The 17,020-nt window shown below is 42.3% G+C and overlaps 1 protein-coding gene across 4 annotated transcripts in view; it reads left to right on the top strand.

Moving 5' to 3' along the window:
• The first annotated feature begins 13,189 nt into the window (after positions 1–13,189).
• The window catches only part of FRK (fyn related Src family tyrosine kinase), a 48,097-nt gene continuing 44,266 nt past the window's right edge, over positions 13,190–17,020 (top strand). Inside the window, exons 1-2 of one of the 4 annotated variants that reach the window (XM_066610942.1) lie at positions 13,190–13,256; positions 13,329–13,623. In XM_066610942.1, the coding sequence (XP_066467039.1) occupies positions 13,190–13,256; positions 13,329–13,623 (362 nt within the window). Of the gene's footprint in view, positions 13,624–17,020 lie in introns of all 4 variants that reach the window. The other 3 variants (XM_066610943.1, XM_066610941.1, XM_066610940.1) reach the window with 3 other exon arrangements.

The following is a 17,020-nucleotide window of genomic DNA, read 5'->3' as shown; positions in this document are numbered from 1 at the left end:
CCACAAACACGATATACAGTAAGGGCGCAATCCTAACCAACTTTCCAGCACCAGGGTGAGGGCAATGCAGCTCCAAGGTAAGGGAACAAACATTCCCTTACCTTGAGGAGGCCTCCATGATTGTCACCCCTCAGCAGGATGCAGTGCTTGACCCATTGGCACAGCTATGTCAGTGCTGGAAAGTTGGTTAGGATTTGGGCCTAAGTGTTAGTGTTTTATCTCTTTAGAACACCAATATGCGGTGCAATCCTAACCCCTTATGGCAGTGCTTTCCATAAGCACTAACCATAAGTGCTTTCCATAATCCTAACCCCTTTATGGCAGCACTGCCATAAGGGCAATGCAGCTCTGAGGTAAGGGAACAAACATTCAACAAACAAACAACAAACAGGAGGCCTCCATGAGTGACACCCAACTGCAGGATGCAGCACATGCCCCATTGGCTGTGCAGTGCTGGAAAGCAGTGACATAAGGGGTTAGGATTGCATCCATGGTGTTCTAAATTGCTAGCTTCAACCCTAAAAATGAAAACCCAAAGGAATTGAATTATAGCATTAAAAATGAGCAACAAACAAAAAAAAAAACATAGTAGAGGAATTTGCCTCCATTTTGGTTAGCATCTCTATAGATTTTGGGGCAGGACAAAACGTCTTATGATCCATGTTTTTCACAATAGCCATGGAAGTCTGGGAGTCAACTGAAATTAAAGGGTTAACTATCAGGAGAACATCATGGAATTCGTTTATATGCTAACAAATGTTTTTCTTAGTGACCCACTGAAATAATTTTACAAAACAATCAGGCCGACTATTGTGAAGTAGCAGGATTTCATATTAACTATACCAAGTCAATGATGAAGTGTATCCCAGGTCCAAAAATGGCAAATGCATTGTATTTTAGGCTACAATCCTATATTTTTAAATGTATTAAAGAGGACCATATAAGTTACTTAGAAGTCCTTGCCCCAGCTAAACTATCCAAATTGAAAACAATAAATGATAAAAGACATAAAACAAAAGACATAAAAACAAGATTTTAAAAAAATGGGCAAAATTCAACCTTTCATTAACAGAACATATTTTCACAACAAAAATGACAGCATTGCCTGAACTATCATTTGTCTTTCAGCCGAGTTCAATTTTATTGTCAAGTTCTGTCTTACAAAGATGTCAAGAGCTTCTTGGCTTTTATTTGTCCAATAAAAGCACCCCAGATTTCTTAAAAGCACTCCTTATTATCCCACACATGTGGGAGGGCTAGGTTTTCCCTGGCTACGATGATACTTCAAAGCCTTTCAAATCAAGAAACATGTGAATGTAATGTTACGCCATACAGATAAACCCTCGTCATTGATGGGCTATTTGAGACATGCAATCCTTTCTTGTTGACAGCACTGCAATGAAACTCAGACAGAAGCCAGAATCCTTTTCTGAGAACTGCCTTATTGGTCTGGGAAAATGGGCGCAAACTGTTGGCATCAAAAGTTGGCATCAAAAACTTCAGCCCCATTGCAAGATATTCCCATTTTCTAAGATCAGGATAAATATTAAAGATTCTTTGCATGGAAGTAGTGCAGGATATATAGACTCGGAAACCTATGTATTAGGAGCCAAAGATTGACTGTCACACAGATTAAAGAGAATTCTTGTACTCAGAGGTTACTAACCAAATCTGAAAACATCTTGTTAAATACTGGTAAACTATTGAAGGCGCAGTACACAGACCTATAATTTGGTGGTAATGGATTATCTGGGTAACATGATGGCATTCACTCAGCATGGGAACAAAACCTGCCTGTGGAAATACAGCAATGGACTACCAAGCCATTTAAGACCATTTTGACATCTCTCAAAGAATCCATCCAGAAAATTAATTATAAGTGGTATAGGATACTGGTAAAATTGTTTGGCGTGAAACCAGTCCCAAACACAGAATACTGGAGGTGCTGTGCAACTCAAGGGACATATTGCCACATATGATGGGAGTGTGATATTATTTCTGAATTTGGGTCAGAACTATTTTCAGTATTGTCTATTCACCACTACTGGTGACTTTCAGTTACTATTGGACTCAGCCATGGCTTTGTTAACTTTATTTACATAGTCATATAATTCTTTCCTGCACAAGGAACTAATCAGCTTTTCTCTGAGAAGTGTGATTCATAATTGCTAAACATTGGGAGTCAACAGCATAACCTATACAGAGCGCAGTACTAAAAGATTTAGGCCAAAAGCCTAAAGTGAAAAATTTTCACTTTGGCTACGTGCTTTACAAGACTCAGTCCAACTCAGACAAGTTTTATACTACATCTCATTTTATTGAATTGTGAACATAAAAGATTTTGCAGTCCATCATCAGGCACTCAATAATAATTAATAATTAATAACTAGGTATTTATATACCGCCTTTCTGGTCATCGGATTACTCCTCTGACTTTATTCAAGGCGGTTTACATAGGCAGGCATTTCTAAATCCCTCAAGGGGATTTTTACAATCATAGAGGTTCTCTCTTTCAAGAACCAACATTTCAGAATGGATCTTCCTGGTTTGGTTTCACTTCTGGCCTCCAGTTCTCCCACGCAGGCTGACAAGCAGCTCCATCTCTCACATGCAGGGCAGCCTAGACGCTTCTTGCTCACACCAAGAGCAGGTGGAATCACTCAGCTCAGCTTGTCAGCTGCTTCAAGGTCTCGCCATTCTCAGCCGTTCAGGGAGCTGCCGGTGTCCTCGAACTGGCGACCTTCTGATGTTATCTTCAGGCTAACGGAGGCTCTACCCTGTATACCAGACCTCCTGCCCCAATAAGTGGTCTGGTAAGGTATTCTGGGTTAACCTGACATATAAAATAAAGAATTGAGAATCAGTCTAATTTGTAATTAAACGTTGTTATGTGTTACATGTGCTTACTCTCTATTTCTTTGTTATGTTTAATCCAGGACGAGTTGTGATTGAATCCTACTTCTTGATTCTGTGTAATTTATAAGCACTTATACATGCTTGTCCAAAGCAATTTTTTGTTGTTTTCTTTGTGTATCAGGTAGAAAATCCAATAACACTGTCCAGCTTCTTCTGTCCATTTTTCCCTGGCCTTGGATGGTGGCAGCAAGAACCACCGTATCATTTTAACCCCAGTTGCTGAATGGGATGGCCTGGAACTGGGTGCCAGTTAGGCACTGCACCTATCTGTCTCCTACCACATCAGTACTCCCCTACCTTCCAGCTTCCAAATGATTGTGGGTGTGTGTTCATGCTTACATGGTCAGAGGTTACACAAAAAACCTGTTTTTCACATGCTTGGAGGCACCATCTATGATAAGTTTTGGGTAAGTGAGTATCATATAGTTGTTATGTGGTACCGCTCAGTGTCTAACATTCAGGAGGAAATGCTCCATGCTGTCTGTATTCTGAAAACTGCTCCCAAGAAATAGTGCTTCTTAAATAGACATAGTCACAGTTAACATGAAGTTTAGTTCCGTATTTATGTTCACAATGGCTGCTTGCTTGATGAGTTACTGCAGACGTTTCAAGCCTGTCCAGTAAGCAAAGTCAAAGGGAATCCCTTGGGTCAACAGCAACACTATTTACTATTGATGTTGTGCTGCTTAGGCCCATTTAGAGCTCAATCTTATGCATGTCTGCTCAGAAGTAAGTCAGGTTATAATCAGTAGGGTATACTCCCAGGTAAGTGCGAATAAAACTGAAGTCTTGCAGCCCAATCCTGAGCTACCTGGCACATGGAGCTGCAGCAGCGCCGAAAATGGCCGCCACTGCATCCAGTGCACCCCAGGCAACCACTGCCTCCTCCTTGAGAGAAGGGGACTTTTGTCCCCTTCCCCTGGGTAAGGTGAGCAGCCCCACAATGGGGCTACTTGATTCTACAGCAGCCCAAGGGTCAGCGGAGAATTTAGAGCCTCCATTTCAGGCGGATGGTTCCACTGGTCCTGCCTCCCTCTCAGCCTGCTCCCTCTCCCTGGAATGCTGCCTCCCCCCACCCCCACCTACCTCCCCACTGCCCAGTTCGACCACCAAGCGGCAGAGCACCGGCCAGCGGTGAGCTAGCACTGGTGCTCCACCGGCACTAGGGCCTACAAACATGCCTTACAGTATGTTTGCAATCTTTAGGATTAGGCCCTTAGACTTATGGGCCTTTGGCCTGATCCAGTGGGGCTGTTCGTATGTTCTTATGACTTTCACAATTGCTTGGAAGGAATTGCAAAGTGACACTGTATGTACCCACACTTCTCTGCAGGTCCCATGATTTGTCCAGCAACATTTGCACAATTATGCTCTCTTTCAAGCTGTGGCAACTTGAAAAAAATCACAGTGATTAACTTTAGGCCTCACATGAGAAATCCATGCAAGGATTTGCACAATCAGCATTTCTGTGCTGTCCCTGCTGCCTTTTACCTACTAAAATAATCTGGATAACATGGGTGGTTAATCAATCAAACAAATGTTCCAGGAAATTCCTGCAGTAAAAATGCAGGCCAGTGTAATAAAATAATTTCCCCTTCTAGCATGTAAAAAACTAAAAGCTAACAGAACCAATCACGAGATTGACTGTTCCAGCAGGTAAACGCTTAGGATGTGGCATAATGACTTCTGGCCTGTCAGTTCTCACAAATCGCTGCACATGCTTGCCCAGCTGGTGCAACGGTTTAAAAACAGGACAACTGTTAACAGAGATTTTCCTTTGGGAACCAATGCTGTAACCCACAGGCCTCCTAGATTTTAGGAAGAGTTCAGCTCTGCAGCTGTTATTTGTATTTAAACATTTTTAGCGGCAACATATCTTTACTCTTCTGATGTAGAATAGAGTCTCCAGTCTGCAGCTTATCAGGTTTGTAAAGCTAACACAAATGTCCCCCACCCTGGTGTGACTAAGTTCAAGATTTCTTAGAGAGAGAGAGAGAGAGAGAGAGAGAGAGAGAGAGAGAGGTTTTAGTAAGGTATTAGGAAATGAATGAGATCAAAACCAGGGGCCTCTTTCCTCTGATGGCAAGTCATTCAGTGTTTTAGTACACAAATACAGTATTGAACCCTCTTGGTTCTTCACAGACTTACAGTATCTATCAACGCTCCTGTCATTTACCATTGATCTGATTTGGTAACGCTTCTTGGGATTTTGAATTCTGGGAGAGATGGGTCCACTTTCTGGGGCCCGGTAGGTCATGTAGTTGGGGCCCATGCAAGGGTCCACACCTGTGACTGGCCAATCCTGAGACAATGGGGTAATAGTTCCTGCCAGAACTTTTCACCACTGTCCGGCAAACCAGGATCCATGAACCAGGTGATTCTGGCGGAGCAGTGGCAGCAGTGAAGCATCCCTTCCTTCCCCAGTGCTATTTTACAGTTACGCAGCAGCCCCAGCCTGTGTCATATCCTATCCCCCTTCCCAGTCCAGATCTGCTGACACAGATCAACTTGGACTTTTGCCAGCAATATCAAGTTGACCCATTGTGGCTGCTGGGGCTTACCCGGGGGCAACCTCCTTACCAGAAGGATACCTTCAGCAGACGAAATTCCCCGTATAGGATGCGGCATAACCGTGCAACGTAACAGCGGAGGTTATTCTCTGAAGAAAATAGCCATTCAGTTTTTAACATGGTCCTGTTAAGTAGAAAACAAAATACTCTTTCCAGACTCAATTTTTGTACACATTCCACTGCAAATTAAGCCTTGTTTTCCAAAGAATGCACAAAAGGACAACTGGTTTAAGATGGGATTCTCTGATTTAGACAAATGTAAGCCCATTGATTTCATTTAAATGCACATGTACACTGGCTTAAGTGATTTGTAGTGCAGGTCATAATTCATTTTGTAAATGTGCTTTGGTGTTCAGAATAACATCTTGTATAAGTACACCTCCTGGTATTAATGGGTACTTTACCTACTTGCACAAGGATATTTCAGAAAGTAATGGTATTTTCCAATATACAGCCTGGAAAGCCATTTCATTGTTGCTTTCCAAAACAGCATTGTGAGGTATGGTGCCTATTAATATGTAAATACTAGGTGTTCTGTATTTCTGAAACACAACCATCCCAGCTATATTATAGCTGTGATTTAATTAACTGAGTAAAAAGAAAATAATATAATAGTAAAGAGAAAACATAAAATAATACTGCAGTCAAGGTTTTTCCTATGTTAAACTAACTCCTAATTTGTTTACAGAATTATTGTCTCTTGCTTAGCCAAGAAAAGCATGTTTTACAGCTGTGTTTAATCATTACAATTATTTTGTAAAAGTAAACAAGAGCTAAGCTGATATTAAGTTAAATGGAATAGGATTTAATGGAATTAGAGGTAACAGCAGGTTTTTATCAGAGAAAATGCTAGTAACAGAAAATGTTATTTGTTAAGGACGTACACCTCTAGAATATAAGCTGGGCATTAAAAGCCACTTTAAAATGCTGTAGTTCCCAGAAACTGCAGTTTATATAAAATGCCAATAGCAGCAGGCACTGCTCAAGTGGAAATGGAACAATTGAACCATTTCATAAGTCTCTGCACGATCATGCCCAACGCTTTAAAGAGCAGTAGCCCATTCATGCAACTCTTATGCTTGAGGTGAATCTGGTTCACTTCAGAACAAGTTCAAAATGTCATTCAAGCATAGAAACATTTTGAACCAAGTTTGACCTGTGTATGTAGTTCATACTTATACAGGTAGCTCTCAGTTTACCCAGAGGTTATGGTCCTGGAATATCGTGCATATATAAAAAATGTGTTGAGACTCCTTTTCCCATAGGGCACTATGGGATTAGCATGGGTTATGGCAGTGGTTCTCAAACTTTTCAGTCTCTGTAGCCCTTTACACTCTTAAATGGAGTCTTGGAGAGCCCTACTGGTGTGGGCACATAGTCTCAGGGAGACTTGGCATACTCGTGGAGTGGCACAGAACGGATGGTGGTGCTCATGGACCCCTGAGAGGGTTTCAAGGAGTCCCAGGGCTCCGAGAACCACGCTTTGAGAAATGCTAGGGGAAAAATCATTTAACACTCATGCTGCTGGCTGCTGACTTCGGGCCCAATCCTATCCAACTTTCTAGCACCAGTGCAGCTGCAATCCCCCCTGAGGGAAGGGAACAAATGTTCCCATAACTTGAGGAGGCCTCAGCAACTGCTTCTCCATTGCAGGATGCAGTGCATGCCCTATTGGCACAGCTGCACCAGTGCTGGAAAATTGTATAGGATTGGACGCTTCTGCTTGCCCAAGATGGCGTGGGGGGCAGAGGGTTGAAGAGGAAGGTTACTGGGAATGAGAGTGGTTACTTATGTTGATGGCTAAATAGCTGGCAGAAATCTCCCCTTACCCCAAGATGACCTCTGCTCCTGACGAACACTGGATACAGCACAGGCCATGAGGTCTCACTGCACCAGCACTTGTTAGGATTCGGCTGTCAGTATTTTATTTTTGAGGTCTCATTTAAGACCTTCCCATTCCCTTTTGTTCCAATCAGCCTGAGAAGAGATGAGGCTTGTCATTATATTCAGGGAAACTTGAACAGATATGGAATGATGGACATAAAGTTTCAGAACCATTCCTTCCCCCAAGTTAGGAAAAAAAGTTACTCCAGGAGTATAGTATACAGAATCTTGTAGAAACATTCTATATTTTATTGCATCAGCATATTGAATGTCTAGAAGCCACAATGCTAGAGTAACAAGTAAGTGGCAGCAAGTCCTATTTTGATGGAATTGTTGACAAGGTTAGACCTTATTGGCCTTTACTTGTACTTCACCAGACCTATTTTTGTGATGTTTCATATGTGGGTATGAATGAAATGATGAACAGCAAGGGTCAGAAAAGATGTGGAGTTTAAATGTCTCCTTTTTTTTTCTTTTAGACATCAAATGCATTAGATAACTGAAACAATGTAAACTGGCTTTGCTCCATAGGTGAGAAATTACCACTACATTAGCAATGGAACAGTATCCTAGATCAAGATTAATCCATTTTTTTTTTTCAAAATGCATTGTTAGCAAGCGCTGCTGTTGATCTTAAAAATATATATATATATATTTGCAGTCTAAGTGCCAGAAGGGTTTATTGTATTTGTTCATATTGCTAAAAGGGATTCTGGAGATGAGTTCAGAGAGGCCGAGGAGAAAGGCAGAAAACATTATACAGATTTTCTTTAACCCAGAATGGGGAACATTCAAGGTAACACAAGTTGGGTCATTGCATTGATTACTGTGAATATATCAACACAGTGAATATATCAACACTAGCACTTTTCACTGCAATAGTTTCAAGTGCAAATATATTTCCACATTAACATGACAGAAAACCCTTTGCTCCTGTCGTGAAGGAGTTTTGGTCATGTAAATAGAGATTAAATGACTGCTGTTTCTCTCTAATCCCCTGCAACCTTTAGAAGAAAACTGCTTCTTCTCTTCTTCTAGGAGCTGTGGTTCCCAACCTGTTTTCCATGGACCAGAGGTGTTCTGCGAGACCCTGAGAAGTGCTCTGTGAGGTCTCAGAAAAAGTCACTTTCTATCACTTCCAGTGCTTCGTTGAGCAAGTGCTCTCCCATGGACCACCAGAGAAGGCAGATAACTGACCACCCACAATCCCAGCCAGGACTTCCAGCTTCTTGCCAAGTGAGTGCTCCCACACAGACCATCAGAATGGGCAGTGAACAGACTGCCTGCAGCCAGCTACTAAAGCAGCAACCCGCAAATTTTCTCTAAAGAATAAATGTCTAATAAATCTCTGATTTTTCCAAATTTACGTCATTTTTTGTGTGCATGGGGTGGGAGATTACATCTGGTCCACAACAATTCCAATTTCTGTATCTGGTCCACGGGCTCCTAATGTTTGGGAACCACTGTTCCAGAAAAGTATTAGTGGCGATTTTGTATTCCTATGCTTTGAGTAAGGGAACTTGGAAAATGTTGCCTTAGGGAAAAGAAAAAAATGTTCCCTTACCTTGAGGAGGCCTTCGTGACTCCTCCCTACCACAGGATGCAATGCATGCCTCATTGGCACAGCTGCATCAGTACTGGAAATCTGGATAGGACTGGGCCCTAAGAGACTGAATATGAAACAGCCAAGTTGTTCCTCTCTGTCTCAGTTTCCCAACTGGAATATAGTGATATTAATACTTAGGGCCCAGTCCTATCTAACTGGCGTGCCTGTGGAACACACACTTTGCCAGCTCACCAGGCCTGAGTGCTGCTGGAAAAGTGCTATATAGGCTCTTTGATGATGTACCAGTATCAGGAGGAAGACCAGAGCCTTCCCATTGGCACCAGCAGACCTGGAGCAATGCCTTCTGGAGCAGGTTAGTCTGGTGCAGGGGAAGGTTGGCAGATGGTAGGGAGGGGTGGAATGGGGCAGGGGTGGATAGGGCCTGGGAGGGGGTAGAATCAGTAGCACTGGTGCATGCCATATCCCATCCTTCTTCCTGAGCCTAATCCACTGACACAGATCAAAGCAGACTTGCACCAGCTACATAACTGGCGAAGGTCTATGTTGACTCACTGCACCGGCTGGAGCTTACCCTGGGGCAAGGGGACAAATGTCCCCTTACCTTAAAGAGACCTTTAGCATGCAAATTTCCCCGCAGGATGTAGCAGAAGCCACACTGGCACCACTGCATTGGTGCAGGGGAGTTCATATAGATTTGGGTTGCCCCTTACCTTATAGGGTGGTTGTAAGAATTTTATTTGATTGATTCTGGGCCCAATTCAAGGTGCTGGTATTCACCTTTAAAACCCTTCATAGTTTGGGACCATATTATGCTATTCTGGTAGTATTATTATCCCAATAATTACCCTAATACCTTGGTATGGGGGGCGACTTTTGCCAATACATTGTGGCCTGCCATCTTAGGTCAGGGGATGAGGGCTCAAAACATTTTTGTTCGGTCAGAAGTTTGGGTGATGGGTTGTTTGTTATCTCCTGTGCAATTATATATGATTATCATTTTACTGCTGTTCTTTCATTTATGCTAATTTATTTTTAACTTATATTTTGGTCTAAATAGCTGATACCCAATTGCCTTTATTAATTGTTTTATTAATTGTTTTATATATTATAAGTTTTATTATCTTTTTATGGAACTTTCTGAGCCACACTGGGCATTTGTCTCAGCAAGGGAAAGATGGGATATACAGTATTTTTAAAAAAATAAACAAAAAATTGATATGAATTACTTTAAAAATTATACAATTGACAAGCGTAATTATAATCCTCACCCTCATCATCACAGTGTTGCAGAATTGTTGGCATACAGGAGCTGAACCAGCCACAATACTTACTTGGCCATCTCAACAGATTTTCTGTTGTTTTGGCAATGGTTCCACCTTTTCTGAACAGGGGTGGAGTGTGATGCCAACTCACGAATCCACCTCTGTGAAAAGGAAATCACTACTGGGCACAAACCTCTGCTGTAATGATTGGCTATGTCTGAAATGCAGACAGACTGGGAGAACAGCTTCCCACTTCCCTTTAGGGTTGCTACTTGATTCTGTTTCACTAGTCCAAGTCAACAAAACTCCAGGTGGAGTTGCTTTATGAGAGGCACCGGTGCAACATCTAGAAACATTTTGGCTAATATACTGCTGATTCTTGAAGAGAGAGGAGAGGAAAATGAAAACAGCCCAAATTCATGAGCATATAATTGTAAGTGGTATCCTTTTCCTTATCTGAATGGTGTTATCAAGAAGTCACGTCTGCAGAAGGGCAGTAAGGCTGTTGCAATACGTCACCCACAGATTTTTCAGAATTCTTGGCCTCCCTTCCAAATTCTAGATCTTTATTTTTTTTCAGGAGTAGACTGGATCCAATCGTAGTAAAATGAAGTGGATGGAAAAAGTAACTTTGTCATTGGTGGGGAAGAGAGTGCTATATTTTGAGAGGGACTTGCTTCTGCCTCTTTTCCCCCTTCATATGCAGAGTGACACTGGAGAGAGGGAGATCACAATTTATAAATAAAAATATATATATTTTGCGGAAGGAAAGGGGTTTGAATAAAACTAGATGGGACAGCAACAGATTCATGTACAGTACTGAAATAGAGATCTGTCTCAATCGCATAGAAAGAAGGGCATAGAGGTAATGTGTGCAGAATTCTCCTGCACCGGCAGGAATCTGTCCCTCTCAGTGAGGGGCGTCAAACTTGTCTCATGCAGCAGGCTAATAGCATTGATGGTACCTGCTGAGGGCTGAAAGTGATGTCATTAAGCAGGAAGTGATATCATTAAGCAGGTGATGGCTAGAAACAAGCACTTTGTTCTCATGGAGCAGCTCATCAGGTGCAAATGACAGAAGAGAAAATTTGCAATCTGGATCAGCAGCTCCTCCTTTCTCCCTATCTCACCCCTCTTGGTCTACCACTTCCCCCTTGTACCATTCCTCGCCTTCTGAGGTAGCTTCTGTCTTTCCCTCCCAGCACCTCATGAGAAGCAGCTCTGAGGAGAATGGCTTCAAGAGAGGAGAATGGCTTCACCTCAGGAGAAGCAGCTCTCAAAGAATGGCTCTGGGAGATCTCAATTATCAAGCAGGCTGCTCTTTCAGCAGTGACAGAAGCAGCATGGCTGAGGGCAGCCTGCATGACAATTGGGTTCACCTAGCACCTCCTTTTTGGCAATGCTGCTTCTGTGGGGGCATCATTTTGCAGCTTAGCAGCTGGGAGCAGTTGATGGTGGCACTGGCAGAGCCCAATTATGAGGTGGACCAGATAAAAAGTTTCGTGGGCCTTCTGTTTGACTCCCCTGCCCTAAGTGACTCTCTTCTTAGCAAATTCTGATACCAGCTAGGAGAGAGTTATTGAGAAAGTGGCTGCAGGGATGTGTGGAGCACGGGGAGAGGGGAACTGGACAGAATTGTTCTCTACTCCAAAACATAATGCATGTTTTATGTTAAAAATGGAACCCCACTCCTGTTTGTGACTGGGAAGAATTGCTGTTTAAATACATGGTTCTGTTTAAATACATGGTTCTGCTGCTATCGCATCTAACAGGTCTGTGTTGTTGTTTTTTTAAATATTATATTATGAGCAACTTGGAATTTGCAGGTGAAAGCATCCAGCCTGTAAAAAGTCAAAAAGTAAAATTTAAAACCATTTTGAACAGCCTAATCCTATGCATTTTTACTCAGAAGTATAGAGTTCATTGTGACCTACTCCCAGGCGTGTATAAGACTGTGGCCTAAAGATCTCAGATGAAACAAACACAGCAGGGGCAGATGTGTCAATAGGCATTAGTTGTGTGAGTGACTAGCTGCCAAGCATTCATGATAAATGCAACCATAATCCACACATTATTCAGGGGGTTCATTAGCTCAGATGGGAGAGGGGTAAAATTTACATTTTTTCTAAGTGACAAAATATTGCAGTTTATCACTTGGACAATGTTAATATAGTTACACAGTGGTCAAAAATCTTTCCCAAATTATTACTAAGAATATAGAAACTATTCTTATATTCTTAGTGACTATTTGGGAAAGATTTTTGGATGATATGTAACTACTGTGTAATAAATGCACATTTTTTGTGCAATAAAATGATTTTCTGGAAGATTCATCAGGCATAAGGGGAGGTTCCTATTGTGTGTGAGTGTGAGTGTGTGTGTGAGAGAGAGTCTGTGTTTGACTTGGTAGAGAAAAGGTTGAAAAGACAAACCAGGAAGTAGATAGAAAAACAGTCGGCTTATTACACATCTCAACTCATTAAAGCAAATGGTCAGTCAAGTTGGTTATTCATTACCAGGAGCTATGAATTGTGCAGAGTTACAATGCTATAGGAGTACACTTGATGCAAATCAAAAGAATGAGGAAGAGCAAAAGTAGGGAAATTCTGCTGGATGACTTCTGTAGTGCTTCTCTTCATCTGCTCTGCTTCTAGGTGTTTGTCCCACCAAACGCAACAAGTCTTTCTGCCTGATCAGAAGAGGAAGTGAAAGATTTTCTTGATACGAACAAGTGCACTTTGGTGCTCAGATTTCACTCCCCGGTGTGAAGCTGGACGGCAGGGAGGAAAAATAGGTGAAGGCTGGGAGAGAGTCCGAAAAGAAAAGACTTCCAGGATACAGTAAGATTTATTGCCTTTTGTACTGTAAACAAAACAAAAAAGGTGTTGGGAAATGACACTTCAGGATAACAAAGTTTTTAAAGTATTCCTGACTGCCTTGGGATAAGTAAAAAGGAGAAGTCAACAAGCCACAACAAAAGAGGGAGCAGCATGGGGAACTGCTGCCAGAAGCATTGTGCTTGCCTGGAACCTTACATTCCTTGGCTTTTTCAAGACAGTGATTCTGGACAAGGGGGGAAGCCTGGCCAAACTATCTGCAACCCAGCTGTGGTACAAGGAGGCTTGCCAGATGACACCTGCTCTACAGGGTCACCCACTGAACCTGACCCAAAGAGAAAGAGAGCGCTGCCTCCTCCACCAGTGCAGAACTGCAAATTTGTGGCCTTGTTTGATTACCAAGCACGTACTGAGGATGATCTAAGCTTCCAGGCCGGAGATAAGCTTGAAGTGGTGGATGCGTCTCAAGAGGGCTGGTGGTTCGCAAAACTGCTTGTGGACAATGGGCTTATCAGGCCTGGGCAGAAGCTGCAAGGCTATATCCCTGCCAATTATGTGGCTCCTGACCAGAGTATTGAAGCGGAACCGTAAGTACTATAAAGCATTCCCACATGCCATGCAGGTGCAACTGTCGTCCTGATAAATGGTCCCGGGCAGATCTAAGCAGAGAGCTGTGTTTGGTAGACTGCAGCACATTCTAGTAGTCGGGAAATGTGAAACAGTGATTGATTCTGTGCCATACACTTAAAATTCCTTTTAATTGCAAACAGGGCTATCTAGTAAGATGCTAGGGTTGAGCCTGTACTTATAGTAACCTAATGGATCAACCCCAAATTTTGTGAATTTGAAATTTCATATTGCAAGGTTTAATTATAAAAATAGTTAAAATGTAATTATGTTGAAATCTAAAATATATTTACGCATGCATATAAATTTAAATGTAATTATAGTTTCCTGTTATAATTTCATGAATAATTTTTTGTGAATCCTGATTATTTTGAGACGACATTGTGGTCAATTCCTTAATGAATAAATATGTCGAAGCTTAAACAATCCAGGTGTATTATAAACAGATACTCTCCAATATATGCTCCAAACTGCTGTGTGATGGAAGTAGAGCATGTCTTATAAAATACCTCTGCTTTTAAGTGCAAAAAGGTAAAGCAGAGCATAAAATACAGAAAACTTTGGCAATTTTTTTCCAAGTAAAGACCACAGGATTAATAGCAACTGGAGACTCCCTAAATCAGACTCACAGGCTATACTTCCTTGCAGGCATGTGCCTTAATAGTATTCTTTCCATGAACATGCTCTGAAAGTGGCCAGAGTAATTTTTTTCTGTCATGGTGACTTGAAATAGATGACGACATAGTTTTGATCAGTCTGTTTTGGGGCACAGCCATAGCAAAAATAAACTGTGTCTATCTGAGTGTGGTTTGGAGACATCTGGTTGAGAAGCGGAGGGAACCCATGTTTCCGTGTGCAGATTCAAGAATTTTAATTTCCTCTTGGAGAACTTTTAAAAAGGAAGTAGGAAATATAACTGTAATCCTCAACGTATGTACCACTCCTATTGGACTTGAAGTGTCTTATCTTAATGATTTAAATATTTAGAAAACTACAAGTATTCTAATGTAGCACTGAGATTTAATTTTAATTTCATTGTACCTTGTTAATGTTACACAAAGTGTGATTGATATTTGCATGAAAAGCAGAGCAGAAACTTCTCTTATTTCACAGTTGTACATGGGGATATGTGCTGAAACAGTGGCTTTAGAGACATATGCTATGGAACCTAAAAATTCATATTGCTCCATGGCATGGGTCTACTGTGTGTAAGGATGTGCATCACCCCTTCACATTCTTTAAGTCAGTGATTTTCAACTTTTTTTGTCTCACGGCACACTGACAAAGGACTAAAATTGTCAAGGCACACCATCAGTTTTTTGACAATGGACACCATGCTGTTGGTGGCGGGCTCACATCCCCCAATGGCCCTATTAATAATTATTATTAATACCCCAAACTCCCGCTGCACACCTGCAGACTATTCACAGCACACCAGTGTGCCACGGCACAGTGGTTAAAAATGGCTGATATAGATGCAGAGCCACGGTAAGCACGTCTCCAAAATCCTTTGCTATTTCATGCAGCAGTTATACTGTATACAGCAGCCATTTTCAACCTTTTTCAGCTCACAGCACACTGTCAAGGCACTAAAATTGTCAAGGCACACTCCCAGTTTTTTTACTTACATTAAATTACTATATTACAATTAATTTTTAATTAATATAATTAATACAATTAAATCGTTACATGACAAAGGGCACAATCCTATCCAGGTCTACTCAGAAGTAAGTCCTATTTTGTTCAATGGGGCTTACTCTCAGGAAAGTGTGGTTAGGACTGCAGCCAAAGACTTGGGGGGGGGATGTGCCTGTGGGACTTACTTCTGAGTAGACATGCCTAGGATTAGGCTTTTGATTGCACTCTTTTTTCTCAAATACAGGAGCAGGCAATTGGCGCTTCTCTCCCCTCCTCTCCCCCACCCACCCCCTCCCACAGGGACATTCCCCCCTCATCTCATAATTGCAGTTAGCACCTCTCCTACTATCCTTCCCCTCACTGGTTCACACCTTCCAAAGGTCCAGAATCGCTTGCCTCACATTCCCCTCCCCCCCAATTGCCTGCTCCTGTATTTCAGAAAAAAAGCCCAATCCTAGGCATGTCTACTCAGAAGTAAGTCCCATTATAGTCAATGGGGCTTACTCCCAGGAAAGTGTGCATAGGATTGTGGCCCAATGCCCCTCCTCTGAAAGGCAAAGGCAGGGAGGGTCACTTTGGGGAGCTGCAGGCAACTGTGGCAAGGAAAAGGGACTTCAGCCAGCCCATTCTTAGGCTGGTGGCCTCAGCAGACTGCTCACTTCCTACCTGCTTGCCTGCCCAACTCCACCCAGACCTCTACCAGGCTTTTCTGGTTGCCCAATCAACAGGCAGGGCAGACAAGGGACTTGATACCCAATCCCAAGCATGTCTACTCAGAAGTAAGCCCCATAATATTAAATGGGGCTTACTCCTAGGTAAAGGAGGATAGGGTTACAGCCTTCCTCTTGCTCACAGCAGGAGATGCAAAGCAACCTCAGCTGCTCCTTTTTCAGCAGCTGCTTCTCCCACCCACGGCTGCTGCCTGCCTCCTCTGGCCCCGCAGCGCACCTGAGGCTGCCTAATGGGACACTAGTGTGCCACGGCACAGCGGTTGAAAACCGCTGCTTTAAGTACTTTCAAAATGACAAAAATAGGTGCAGTTAAAAAAAATTAAAGGCTTTCAGTCAACAAATATGGACTGCACATGTGCAGTTTGTCACACATGTCATTTATGCTGTAGGGCAGTGGTTCTCAAATTGTGGGTTGTGACCCAATTTTTGGTGGGTCACAAAACTGACAAGCTGATGGCTGACAAGGAAAATATATTGAGACCTATGGAAAGTGAAATTGCACCACATGTGCAGGTGACTATGCCTTGGCTGTTATCGAAAGCCAGGCGAAGGGGAACACAAGGTGACCATAATGGTCCCAATCTGATGAACAGGGAACTCAACAAATGCTCCAGAAGGCAGTCTCCTCCCACCACCATAGTAAAAAGGATAAAAACAGAGGCTTGAGTGACTGGTAAAGTGAAACCGCTTTTTCCAGTTTCATAAAGCTAGGTGGGTTCTAATAAAGAGTCAGTTTAAAACATGGAAACCAGTGCTAAAATGTTTGCGAGCCACTACTGTAGAAGTTGTGAGTGCTAAGTGGGATGGTTAGATTATACTAACCAGAAAACACAATCCTTCAGATATATAGCTATAAGCATGATACAAACTCTATGCATACCAGAAAATCCCAGGATTTAGCTCTGGGCCTACTTTTAGCATTTAGTGGATCTGTGGTACTGTTAAGTGAGCTACCAGAAATTACCCTGGTATAGAACATACTCTCATT

This window comes from Tiliqua scincoides, chromosome 1 (genome assembly GCF_035046505.1).
Source record: "Tiliqua scincoides isolate rTilSci1 chromosome 1, rTilSci1.hap2, whole genome shotgun sequence".
Taxonomy (NCBI): domain Eukaryota; kingdom Metazoa; phylum Chordata; class Lepidosauria; order Squamata; family Scincidae; genus Tiliqua; species Tiliqua scincoides.
This window is presented reverse-complemented; position numbering and strand designations above follow the sequence as displayed.